At 47.8% G+C, this 13,234-nt stretch overlaps 1 protein-coding gene across 1 annotated transcript in view; it reads left to right on the top strand.

Moving 5' to 3' along the window:
• The window catches only part of LOC117878700 (phospholipid-transporting ATPase ABCA1-like), a 39,675-nt gene extending 26,740 nt beyond the window's left edge, over window positions 1-12,935 (top strand). Inside the window, exons 3-5 of the mRNA XM_034773055.1 lie at window positions 4,862-4,955; window positions 10,557-10,698; window positions 12,146-12,935. Of these exons, the coding sequence (XP_034628946.1) occupies window positions 4,862-4,955; window positions 10,557-10,698; window positions 12,146-12,503 (594 nt within the window). The 3' untranslated portion in view covers window positions 12,504-12,935. The remainder of the gene's footprint in view (window positions 1-4,861; window positions 4,956-10,556; window positions 10,699-12,145) is intronic.
• The last annotated feature ends 299 nt before the right edge of the window (window positions 12,936-13,234 follow it).

Below are 13,234 nucleotides of genomic sequence, written 5' to 3'. Positions count from 1 at the left end.
TAGTGGTGTGATGTAACCCCCCGAACCTCTCATCCCCAGTCCCACCTCAGAGTCCACACTCCCAGCTGGAGCACCCAGCCCAGAGCCCTCTCTTGCACTCCTGAACTCCTCATTTCTGGCCCCACCCCAGAGCTTGCACCCGCAGCTGGAGCCCTCTCTCCCTCCTGCACCCTAGCCCCCAGTTTCTTGAGCATTCATGGCCCGCCATATGATTTCTATACCCAGATGTGGCCCTTGGGCCAAAAAGTTTTCCCACCCCTGCCTTATGTGATTTCAGCAGAACTGCTCATATAAGTAGAGGACTGCAGGGTGGCCAATAGTGCTCTTCTGTCCATTCATCTCTATAGCCCTATTTCTCCTTCTTATGCAAAACATGTTCAGGTCCAGATGCTCCCTTGGTGTAAATTAACGAAGCTCCATTGACGTCAGTGGAGCTATGCTGGTTTGCACTAGCTGAGGAATTGACCCCTGTCTCTCAAGAATTCCTTATACCCAGGCCTTCCGAGAGTCATGCCTTCTGAACAAAATAGAAGGTGGGTAAAGGAATTTAGTTTGCTTTAATCTGTATTGACCATGCAGAATAGACCAGTTTACTGGGCAACATGGACATAATTAGACATCTGGGGATACCACAAAAACTTAGTGACCTATATAGAAAATTCGTGAACCGTGTGACTGCCAATTAAAAAGGCCTTCTGGCTCTTCTTTTGGGCTGTGTTCTTGGTTGTCTTAATCCATGTTTTTTGGTACCATCTGGATAGCTTCGGTGCTGTAGTTTTCCTGGTTAGTAGCCCATTGGATGAGAGTGCTAATTTTTTTCATGAACAGTTAGCTTATAATGAAGGCCTCAAGCAGAGTAATTTTAGTGCCTTCTCTGGTGCCTGTCCCCAGGGCTTTTATCTTGCTAATGATCCAGCTGTGGGATCTGACTGGCAATACCAAGAGGGGAAAAATATTACATGATAGAAACAAAAATGAGAGGAGAGGGCTCCCCATTACACCACTTTCACGGCTAGCTTGGAAATTCTCGGTCTGTATTGGTGTTGGAGGCTAGCATAAATGAGCACAGGCACATTGAAGTCATTTCTGATTGGCACCAGCCAAAGATCTGACCCAGAAAAGTTTGTGGGGTCACAGATGAAATATCCTTTTTACATCCCGCAAGAGCTTCTGTAATGAGCCAGCACCGCCTACGTTTCCTATCCCAACGTCCAAGTTGGAGTGAGTTTGAGCTGCATTGCAAAGGCTGGGTTCAAAGCTCAGCCTGACGTGTGCAACTCAAGTGTTACGTTTGTGCTGTTGGAAGTTGCCCAGTACAAAGTATCCTGATTGCTCCCAGGGAAAGGAAAACCAGGGGCAGGGGTCACAGTTGTGCAAAAACGCACTGTTCTGATTCAACTCCCCTGATTCAGCACCTCCTCCTGCTCCTCTGTTCCTTTGCAAATAGCTAGCTAAGGATCAGACCAATGTACGCAGGCCTATACAGGCTGCTAGATCTCATTATCTAACTGGCCCCTCACATTGAGTTAGATCCTCAGCTGGTGTAAATCCGAGGAGCTACGTTGTCCAGCAATGAGAAAACGCCCACTGATTTCAGTGGGAGCAGAGTTAGACCCATGCTGGGAGTGTGCATGGCAATTCTGTCCCTGAGGAGTCTGGACTGGAGCTGAGGACGTGTGTTTAGAAGCTTTTCATTGCTATCTGCATGCCACGGGAGGCAACGTCATCTAGTAGTTATCGCGGAGTCCTGGCTTCCAGTCTAGACTTCCAGTGTGACCTTGTGCCTCTGTCTTCATGTGTAAAGATGGGGTTATTTACCCACCTTTGTAAAGGGAACAGTGGGTCTCCCTGTAATTAGCAGCAGGGAGACTCACTGAACTTTAGAAGCCAAAGGAGGATGTGTAGTGTTTTTTTTTTAGTTGATTGATGGGAAATGGAATGAAGCCAGCAACCAAAACCATCTTCTAAAACGCCATCCTAGGCATACGTTTATCTTCGGTGTATGCCTTTATTAAACAAGTATTTCAACGAAGTGGACGTTATCCAACCAGTCTGCTAGGCTCGGCAGACCAATGTTCCCTCTTATTTTTCCCATGCGTGTGCAGAATGAATTTTGTTAAATGCACAATATGGAGGTGATGTGTGGTGGGGCTGGGGATGAGAGGTTCAGGGTGGGGAGGGGGCTCAGGGCTGGGGAAGAGGGTTGGGGTGCATGGGGGTGAGGGCTCTGGTAGGGCCAGGGATGAGGGGTTGGGATGCAGGCCGCCCCAGGGCCACGATGGGGAGAGAGGACTCCCCCCAGCCCTTTCTCCCCACATCAGCTCTGGGGCTGGGACGGGGGGTGGGGGGAGAGGCACCTCTCCCTGGCCGCAGCCCTGAGCACCTGTGCAGCCCTTGGTAGGCAGCCTGTGCAGCCCTTGGTAGCAGCCGTGCAGCTTAGCGGGAACTTGGGTGCAGACCCTCGGCTCCAGCCAAGCTCCATGGCTGCTGTGATGGAGCAGGGCTTGTTAGAACGTGCTTCAGTGAACTGCAAGGTGGCCAATCAGCATCGATCGCCCCATTTTCAGACCATTAAAAGCCTGGCACGTCTCCCACCACGATGTGCACCATTACCTGTCTAATTCTGTAATTACCATAATTGCTTGTGCAAACGGAGGATCTGGGGGTGACAATGGCAGCTTGATGCCATGGGGACCAGGGCTATGAAGCAGACATCTTGTGCCAGCTGGGGGAGCTCTGTTTGACCCCTGGTCTGGCTCAGGTCTCTCGGTAGTGGGGATTCTGAGTGACTCCTGCTTCTGCTCATGCGAGTCCCGTTGCTGCAGGAGTGAAGGGAAGCTGGTTGGTAGCCTTCATCCTCAGCGAGGCGCTTCAGGAATAGCCACCCCCACCACTGTGCCCCAGTCGTCTTCAGCAGCGTGGAGCCCAGCCGCAGACGCTAGGGAGGAGAGGATAACCTAGTGCTACCCCTCCTGTTCCTTATTGCAATGGAAAGTCTGACCTGCCCAGCAGCAGCAGGAGGACCCAAGGAAAGGAAGCGAGAGGCAACTATGAACTTCCTAGCTCTGTTTCTGGGGATGCCTGAGTGGGACCATGGTGTGGCGTTGTGCTGCAGGAAGCATGTTCCCATTAGCGCCTCTGTCCCCCTGGCACTCGCTGACTTGTAAACCCGAGTAGCCCGAAAGGAGGCTTTGCCATATGTATAGGGACTGGTGAGATTCTCCTCCCTTTGCTTTGTAAAGGTGGAGCTCCAGGGTTACTACCACGCCCTGTGAACCTCACTTCAGCAGTAAATAGGCACAGTGTGCTTGTGGCAAGTAGTGGTTAGGAAACAGTGCTGTTAGCCTGTGAGGCAAAGCCTCCTAAGAGACATAGATTCCCAGCTTCCATTAATTGTAATGGGAACTGGGCCTCCAGGGCCAGCTGTGGGAATCTCAGCCGGAATGGCTTCCCTGGCAGGTGCAAATAGCATTTGGGTTAATGCACCATTGCCTTAATGCACAGGGTGGGTTTAGCTTGAGTGATGGTAAATACCCGGACTCTGCCTGGAGTGTCCTGTATTGAATGGCAGGGGACTAATTTTGGTTGTTCATGATCTAGTATGTGGACACTGAGCAGTATGTGGGGTTCTACCTTGTCCCACTGACCTGTGCACATGTGTAAGGACAGAACTGAAATCTTGCTTGAGGGTTTTAAGTGAGGGGTAAGGCCTGAGCCAACAAATGATCTCCATGTTTGTAAAAGTGGGAGACGTTTGAAAAATGCAAAAGGAGAACAACTTTAAATTCTTAGTTTTGATCTTACCTTAGGGCTAGCGTGTGTAGACAAGCTTTCTGGGCAGCAAAACTTAGGGGAGGAAGGAACTAGACAGGGACACAGACATTCTAGGTTCAGTTTCTGGCTCCAGCACAGACATTCTGCATGAACTTGGGTAATTCACTCAATGTCTCTGTGCTTCAGTCCCCCATCCAGATAACACTATAGGGATAATACTCTCTTCTCCCACCCTTTGTCTGGTCCATGTAGATTGTTGCAAGCTCTTTGCATCAAGAACTGTGTCTCACTATGTGTATGTGTAACGCTGACAGACCCAGGTCGTCATCAGGTGGGATCAAACCTGGGACCTCTGGAGCCTAGTGCATGAGCCTCGTCTACCGCATGAGCTAAAAGCCGACTGCCTGTTAGCTAAGGCTGTAGAGCAGACTCGTTTTCTCTGTCTCTAAGTGGTCTCGGTGCCACTCAATGGGACAGAACCTCACCCCCAGGAGGTGTGTGGGTTACATATGTACAGTGTCTAGCACAATGGGCCCCCAGTCTGCTGGGGGCCTGTAGGGATGAACAAGGTATAAATAATAATTTGTAGACTGAAAACGACAGTATGGGATCAATTGTGCCCTAATGTGTGCCATCAGTGGTGTTATTCCAGATACACCCCACTGTAACTAACAGCTGGAATGGAGTCCCTAGTTCTTGGGTAAAGATTTAGGGCTTTGGGGGGGAGAACTCCACTTCTCAGCTATCCCTAACATGGGAGGCCAAACTTTCAGCTAGTTGGCTGTGAGATGCATTGGGGATAAGCACCATTTCTTCGCCCAACAGACTGAAGTTAACAAGAATGAAAACCAGCCAGAAGTAAGCCCTCTCCGGTATGTTTTGCATAGTCGGTGGAAGTGGCACTTAACCCCAAAAGGCACTTGGAATCCATAGCAAACAGAGTCACTGACTCTGAGAGTCCCTAGGCAGAGAGCTGGTGTGAAGCTTACAATATTTCTACTGACTTGTACATGGCTTGTACGGTGATCTCCGCTCCCTCGGGGTTTTTAATATGAAATCCTAATGCTCTGTCTCTTTTTCTTTCCAGTTTCAGCTGCTGATTGAAGTTGCTTGGCCTCTCTTTATCTTCTTTATACTGATCTCCGTACGCCTTTCGTATCCGCCCTACGAACAACACGAATGTAAGTAGCAAAGGAGGCTTCGTACCAAGGGCGGTCAATTGTTTCATGGCTTGGAGGGAATGCCGTTTGACACACTGTGATCAAAGCTTCATCAGGGCTGTTTACCAACACCTTTCCTTCCCCCTCCAACTGCCACCAAAGGGAATCTTGGGGGGTCAGGCCACGTGTGGCCTGTTGCTCCAGCATTGTACCGAGCTGCTGCTTCTCCTGGGCGCATTTATATTATGTTGGCCTAAGCAGGTGCTGTATGAAAACATCTAGCTCAGGGATCGGCAACCTTTGGCACGTGGCTCGCCAGGTAAGCCTCCTGGCGGGCCGAGCCGGTTTGTTTACCTGCCGCGTCTGCAGGTTCAGCCGATCGCGGCTCTCAGTGGCTGCCGTTCGCCGCTCCAGGCCAATGGGGACAGCGGGAAGCAGCAGCCAGCACATCCCTCAGCCCGCGCCGCTTCCCGCAGCCCCCATTGGCTGGAGCAGTGAACTGCGGCCAGTGGGAGCTGCGATCGGCTGAACCTGTGGACGTGGCAGGTAAATAAACCGGCCCGGCCCGCCGGGGGGCTTACCCTGGCGGGCTGTGTGCCAAAGGTTGCCAATCCCCGATCTAGCCTGTGGGAATCCTCTGGAAAGCCCCTCAGCCTTATTCTCCATCCTTGGTTGGTGAGTCTCCCTTCAACAAAAATGGACACATTCAGAGTAGCATGTGACTGGAGTGGCTTTAAGCAGTCTGGCTCCTGCTACGTGACAGAAAATAGTAACCTGGGTTACCAGTTGTAATATGGCAGTGCCCTAGCATGACTGATGTACGTTTTGGGACCAGTTGGTATAGCCCAGGTGTTAACCATGTTCCTAAGCAGTATAAAGGCCTGCAGTGTGTTGTAGCACAGACTTTCAGGGGCGTGCCGAAAACATGGCTGTCTCCTCAAGCCACAGACTGACCCAAATTGTGCGAGGGCACTGCTGTGCTGTAACTGAGTCCCCCCCAGATGAGACTTTCACCTGCCCCTCTCCCAAATGGCAGACGTCAGCAGTTGGACTCTGCTGCCCCACAAGGCTGTCTGCAGGCAGTTCATACAGAGGAGCTTGCAGGGCTGAGCACTTCCTTGCAAGCTTGCTGACACAAGCAGAACCATCTTCCCCATGAAGTGTTCAGAACACTGACTGTCAGCCTGTTGGGAAAGGGGACAGGGCGACTTCCAGCGAGGGTATGGGAAAGATAAGACAGTGTGGTCCAGTGGGTAGGGCACAGGACATGGAATCTGGAAACCTGGGTTCTGTTTCTAGCTCTGCTGTCCTGCCGTGTGATCCTGGGCAAGTCACTTCCCCTCTCTGTGCCTCTGTTTGCCCTCCCACCAGCTGGCTGTCTTGTCTAGTTAGATAAGATCTCTAGGGCAGGGGGCAGTTTTCTATGTGACTGTACAGCGACCAGAACAGCGGGCCCTGATTTCAGCCGGGGCTAGGGCTACTGCAATATACATATTAAAGAATATAAAAACACCAGGGACTAGGTTAGCTCAGCAGACTCTGCGATAGTCAGCTTATCTTAGGGGCCTTGCTTCCCATCTTGAATCACGCGCAGCTTTTTGTCTGGGGAAAACCGGTTTGCGTTGTCTTTTTAGATCATCTGTGGACATACAGTAGTCCTCTTTAGCTTCCTCTTGCCTCTTTAAAAGACTTGCTATCCTCCCTTTCGTTCCAGTGACTTCTTCTATCCTCTGGGATGCTCCCTGTTTAGTGAGCCTGATTTGCTGGTCAGCACTGTGCCCAGGCTTCTCACGATAACCTCCGCTTGTCAGCAGTCAGCTGTCTGGGGAAGGGCTCCTTGTTTCTTTCCTTTACCTGATTACTCCTAGGTTAGGCCTAATGCCCAAGTTAAGAGAATTTTGCTCTCCACAGAATGCACAGGGGAGTCCCAAGTGTTCAGTTTTTAAAATGCAATATAACAATGGATTATTATGAAAAGAGCTTTGCTGCATTAACACAATATTCCCACACGTGTGCCTGCTGTATAGAATGCACGCTGCCTGGTAGAGCTTCAAGCCAGCTGGGAATCCCTTCACAGAGAAATATTTTATTCATGCTCTGGCTTCCAGCAAAGCTGAAGTGCTGATGTTTGCAGTTTTCCATTATCCAGCAAACTCTGGCCATAGTCAGCCTTGTGGGTTTTCTTTTTTGGCCTAACTAGCCTATTGCTGTCTTTAATGCTTGGCAGGCACCGGAAGTTTCCCTGGGTGAAATTTCATGCTTTTGCACTCCTTGAGACATTCCTACTCTTTCCTTACAGAGCCTTAGGATGGTGTTAGTGGAGACAAGGGCATTAGGGCACCTGAAACTCAGGGAAAGCAGATGGGCTCGGTCCGCCAGAGCCTCAGTTGGTGTACATCAATGTTGGTGTACACCATGATGCCCATTTACACCAGCTGAAGTTCTGGCCCTGTGTGTAGCCTGAAAGCCAGAGGTATTTTCCCTGTTCAGACTTGCACTCAAATTTGCATATACTGCCCTAAATCCTTTCCTTTAACCCTGCTGGCAGGAGCTGAATTTTAATCAACCATTGTTTGATATGGAATCCTTCCCTTTTATTTAATAATGTTCTATTTTTTGAGGCTTTTAGCAGGAAGTGTGGAGTGGCATCCGACAACTTTTAATTCACTCTTTGAGTTAACATCTTTCCTTTCATTTAATAGCTTCTGAGAATAAGCAACTGGATTTTTTCTTTTAAGCCTCTCTAGTGCAGTTCAGTTTCATTGAACGTTCACTCATTTGCAAACAGACACGGATGAATCTTGTAAAGTGGAATGTTCTCTTGTTGAATCGGGAGCTGGGCTATAGAGAAACCTTGAAATCAGGTCACAGTGAACTCTGTGGCAACTCTGCATACGTTTTTAGAGGAACCGAGTTATCTGCAGTGGTGATCCTGTACGGTGTATGAAATGACTTGCAGACAATTACAAATTATAATAGTAACTAGGAAATGTGAAAACACTTTCAAACTGAGAGATATTAAATATTTTATTGTGCTGAGCATGGTTAAAAACAAATTGTCATCTGTCTAATCTTATCTGAAAAGGACAAGAATGTAACCAAGGGTTGAGTCATGTATTAGTCTAAGCCTTTGCCATTCAGGATTTTGATAATTTTTAACAGCCTCGACTGGTTGAAGCACCCTTTTTTTGACTAGTCAGCACAACTCCCCCCCCCCCCCCCCCCCCGTATATATGATAGTTATGACTTCCACCATAGTCAAGTGATCGTTATGACTTCCACCATAGTCAAGCCAAACAGACCACTGCAAATGTAGCTCTGTGGTGAGATTGCTGTCTTTATCTTGTGGAAGCTTACTTTTTTTTAAAATCTGCCTCCCTCCTGAGGATTTCAAAACATGTTGTGCTCAGAAAAAATCTGCATTACTTTAAACATGACTGAAAAAGAAGAGCAGTGTTTGCAGCTATGTCACTGAAGGGGAATGCTGGCGTTCTGGGTGCTGCACTTCTAAATGTAGAGGATGCCTGCTTGCTTTGTGTTTTGGTTCACATGCAGAATGCAACAGAGTGAATCACAATGTACATGACCTAGTGGACTTCGCATTTGTTCTTTCTTTGCGAATTTCCTTAATCTGGAATGGAAGTCAGAGCAAAATAAGCGTTTTGCTCTTTGTGCCTGGGGAAACTTAAAAAAGGAAACTGGTTTGGTTTAGTTTAAATTCCATCTTTGTTACCAAAGAGCTCAGAGAGGGTGAAGAAGCTTCCTGGTTTATAAAGAAGAAAATTTGAAAGTGAAAGTCCCACTCATGGAACTGTGGAAGATTTTCAGTTTACTAGAAAGGGGTAAGAACTTGAATCATAGAATCCCAACCTTCAATAGTAATTTTATGCAAATACTATTAAAGATAATGGTAGGTGACGATCTCTTTTCCTAGCACTGGTGGGAAAAGTCATTTTGCCTTCTGTGTACTGAAAATGTCCCAGCATTTCCTTTCAGTTACATGGCCATAAGAAGGTAGCCTCTATCGTCCCATCATTGGTAGGAGAGAAGACCCAAGATATCCCTGTGAAACACTGTCATAAAGCTCACAGCCATGAGTAATTTACATCATTGCCTTAATAGCTCTATATGAGGCAGTCCGAAAAACTTGAGGGGTGATTTTTTCCCCCCTTTCGTCTAAAAAGACCCTCAGTAACAAGAGCTGGGGTTTGCAAAGGAGCCAAAAAGCTGGAAGCGAATGGGACTTGGGTTTCTAACTCTTAGGTGCCTTTGAAAACCCTGCCCTAGAGGTATTGCCCAAAAGCCAAGTCGTGGTGAGTTAGTAGTGACACACACCCACCTCACTGGTGGACCAGTGCAGAAACTCTCCTGCTTTCCTGGCATTGCAGTGGTATGGGCTGAGTTGGAAGTACCTTTAAAAAATAAAATGGGAATCGATTAGACAGTGGCCCGAATGTTGAATCCAAACACCCCTGCTATAGGGGTTCAAAACCAAAACGCAAATTCAAATGTTGCATGCAGCCCTGAGCCAAATTCTCCATTAACTGCAGGGTAAATCCACAATGACTTCATTGGCTTCAAGAGACGTGTGTGCACACAGAGCTGCCAAGCTCTGAAGTTCTGTGTAGAATGTCACTTATTTCCCTGCATGGCATGCCTGGAGTGACCGGATGAGGGCAGGGAGGAGTCTTTACCTCAGACATGGCAGGAACAAGGGGTAGGAGGGACCCAGGGGCAGCTTGAAAGGTGGAGGGAGCCAGGGCTGACTGGGGAGCCTCAAGAAGTTAGTCTGCCTCTAGTTCCTACTGTGGGGAAGAGCCCAACAATCTACTTTTGCCAAGGGGCAGAAAGGGGGGAAGAGAGCAGTTTTGTTCCCTTCCCCTGCACAAAGTGCAGACCTTGCTTCTCGCCCCTTCTGGCTGCCTGCCAGCAGCAGTGTCTGCTATTTTCTAGCCTGCAAGGGAAGCTGCTCCCTTCATCCATGCAGCTGAAGGGAGAATTTACCCTGTGAGCTTTTCTTTGCTCTCGGACTGCTCTCTGTGTTAAAGCATCTGCTAGGACATGAGAAACCAGGGATTGATGAGGAGGGAATTTGGAGAACATTTTAGCTCCAAATTCGGGGCCAGGTCTTGCATTCCTTGTTCACTCCGAACACCTGTTAATTCAGTGTTGCCAAGTCTCTATTATTTATTTTATTTTAAGTGTGTGTCACAATTTTTGGTGTGTGTTTTTTTTTTTTTTTCCCCCTGCAAGTCCCAGCTCCTGGAATCCTGTGATTAAGTGAGCATTTCCACTTTCAATCAAAAAAAAAAAAAAGTTTCTAACCCTTATGGGAGACAAGCTTGAAAACATAACCCAAATGCCCTCAAAAGGCTGAAATCTGAAGGCAAAGAAAAGGAGTCCCATATTTATTATTTTTAAAATCTCATAAGTTTTGGGGGCTGGACTCCTGATCTCTCAATGCTTGCAGTTGATGTATTGTTGATTTCAGTAAGAGGTTACCGTACATAATGAGCACGGATTGGACCCTGTGCTGTCACACATCTCTCCCGTTTCCTGGCTACGTTTCCAATTTTGGGAACAAAGGTGTAACTTTTCCTAACATTTGCCCCTCTATTCTAGGTCACTTTCCAAACAAGGCCATGCCTTCAGCAGGAACCTTGCCCTGGGTCCAAGGGATTATCTGTAATGCCAACAACCCTTGCTTCCGCTACCCAACGCCCGGGGAATCCCCAGGTGTCGTCGGAAACTTCAACAGGTCCATGTAAGTACAAGATCTTGCTTTTCCTTGTGATCATTCTCAGGGGACAGCCAGTCAAGCGTAAGTTGAGAGTTGTGGGAATAGCAGCTGGGGGTTAGATTGGAATTCAGGGCTAGATTACTTCAGTCACCACCAAGTGCTGTGTTCTGTGGTGGTGCTTTCCTGCAGCCGGACTTTGAAGGAACCACACAAAGAACCCATGGCTGCAGGACGCAGCAAGTCATGTTATAGATAGCAAACGATTGTGCAAACCCCGTATAATGTATAGGAGCAAATCCTGCCGTCCTCACTCAGTATTTACTCGGGCAGAGCTCCCAGTGAAATAAGGAGTTTTGCCTGAGTAAGGAATGAATATAAACAGAGGTAGAATTTGGCCTATAGAGAGACGAGTCAGGCCTATTCCTTGACTGAGCAGCTGTTTAGTTTGGGAGATGCCAGGTTATGGACAGGGTGTGGCCTTTTCCCTGATTTCCCAGCTACAGATAAATCACTGGCAAGTTGTAACAAAGGCACTAAAAACCCCACCAAAGCTGTTGCATCTTGTACGTGTAAGGGCAGGAACAATAGTGGTGTTCCGGAACAATGGCCACTAAGGACTCCTGAGCAATGAGTGGGTGAGTGAGACGGAGGAGTGTGCGCCTTCTGCTGGTCACCAAGGACAATACACCGATCATACGTACGATGTGCGTGTATGTAACGTGAATAGCTTTTGAGTACAGCCTTATGTTAGGGGTTGGTGTGACTCTGCATTGCTCCCAGGGGAGCACTGGGAAGCATTGCTTCTCAGAGATGCACCGTATTCCCTGGGTTCCCCAGTCTGTGTGGGAAATTCACAGCATATGGCACCATGGAGAAGCCTTGTCCAAGTGGTCCCAGTGGGATGACATGCCAAGGCAGGTGTGCTCTGCTGAGTGCAGGGACTCCAGCTGTGGTTGGCATCCTTGTGCCCTTCCCTTACCATCTCACTGTGCCCATGGGATGGTCCGCCCCAATCTGTCCCTAAGACCACGGCTATAATCGCAGAACAGTCGGAGTTCAGGGTCCGTTGACTTTGTCTACCTGGAAAAGAATTGTAAAGAAAAGAGGATGTATTTGTCGAGGTGCTCTACAAGCAGTGTTTACAAACAGCTGAGTGTTTTATCGTAGCAGAAAAAAACCAGACAAACCTACCAGAAGCACCTCACATCCCCCTCATCTTAAATCACTGCTTTCAAATAACTTGAAGGGTCCCAGTGCAGTGTTTTTTAAATCTTTCATTAAAGGCCATTTTTATTTAGGCTTCCTCACTTTGGCCCCTGGAGGTCGCTTAGCAAAGGTTTCACGGTACAGGAGAGGGTCGTCTTTGAATATAAACGAATTCAGACATAAAACTGAGCCTGTGGAAGTTGGTGCAGACGGCACCACATGGCGAATGATTGCATTGTTTGCTTTTTCCATCCCTGTCCTGCAGCATTTCCCGCTTGTTCTCGGATGCCAAGAGGTTACTCTTGTACAGCCAGAAGGACAGCAGCTTAAAGGATACTCAGAAACTCCTGGGAAAACTGCAGAAGCTTGGGAACTCTGGCTCAGGTAACTCAATGGGGAAAAAGAACCTTGTACATTTGGCAGTAGAGTTTGCTGCTGCTGTTAGCCGGCACCTTTTAAAATGTATTTTTGCAACGGGTGGAAGGGGCCTAGTGTACGTTCATTGTCCTTGCTCATCAGAGCCCACCCTAAAAACATGTTTCTCCAGGATCAGTGTTCTGTGCTCCTTCAGTCTGTCTTTCTGGCCTACGGCAGCCAACTGCAGCAGCTGTTTTTTAATGTAAAATTGCCGTCCTCAGAGAGCTGCAGTGAGCCTCATTTGAGAAATTGCCAACGTTGTAGCCTGTTGCATGCATTTTTGGAAAATACAAGTTTGTTAGGGATTTCAAAGGCAAATGACAGAATAGCAAAGCCCGTTTTCCAATACGGCTGGCACTGGCAGGAAAAAAACCAAACAACAAATCAAAGATACAAACGAACATGGGTGTGAAACAGCTGAAGCGGAGCCATAGCATGCTAAATCAAAGCAGAATATTATCTGAAATAATTACCCCACTTTCCTTCTAATGTGTATTTAGGGCACTTAGTTATGATGTAGTCTAGAAGGAGTTAGACAGCATTTTGTTTTGGAAACTGATCAATCTTAGGTACTTGTATGCCCTTCATTACTGTAGTATCTGAATGCCTTATAGTGTTTCATATATTTATCCTCAGAACACACTGATGGGGGAGGGAAATGCTATTTTCCCCTTTCTTAGATGGGGAACCAAGGCACAGAGAGGTCAAGGGACTTGCCCAGAGTCACACAGAAGGCTATGGCAGAGCAGGGAACTGAACCAGAGTTTCACGCATCCCTGGCTAGTAACATTCTTCCTTATGTCAGTGTAAATGCCATCTAATTGGGCAGCCTTTATTAAGAGTTGTGTACTCCCTTTTAAAGGAATAAATAACCTATAGAACAGCCAGTATATGAAAAATATTTATGTTCTGCCTCTCCTATTAGAAATGGTGATGG

The sequence above is a fragment of the Trachemys scripta genome, chromosome 6 (assembly GCF_013100865.1).
Source record: "Trachemys scripta elegans isolate TJP31775 chromosome 6, CAS_Tse_1.0, whole genome shotgun sequence".
NCBI lineage: Eukaryota > Metazoa > Chordata > Testudines > Emydidae > Trachemys > Trachemys scripta.
This window is presented reverse-complemented; position numbering and strand designations above follow the sequence as displayed.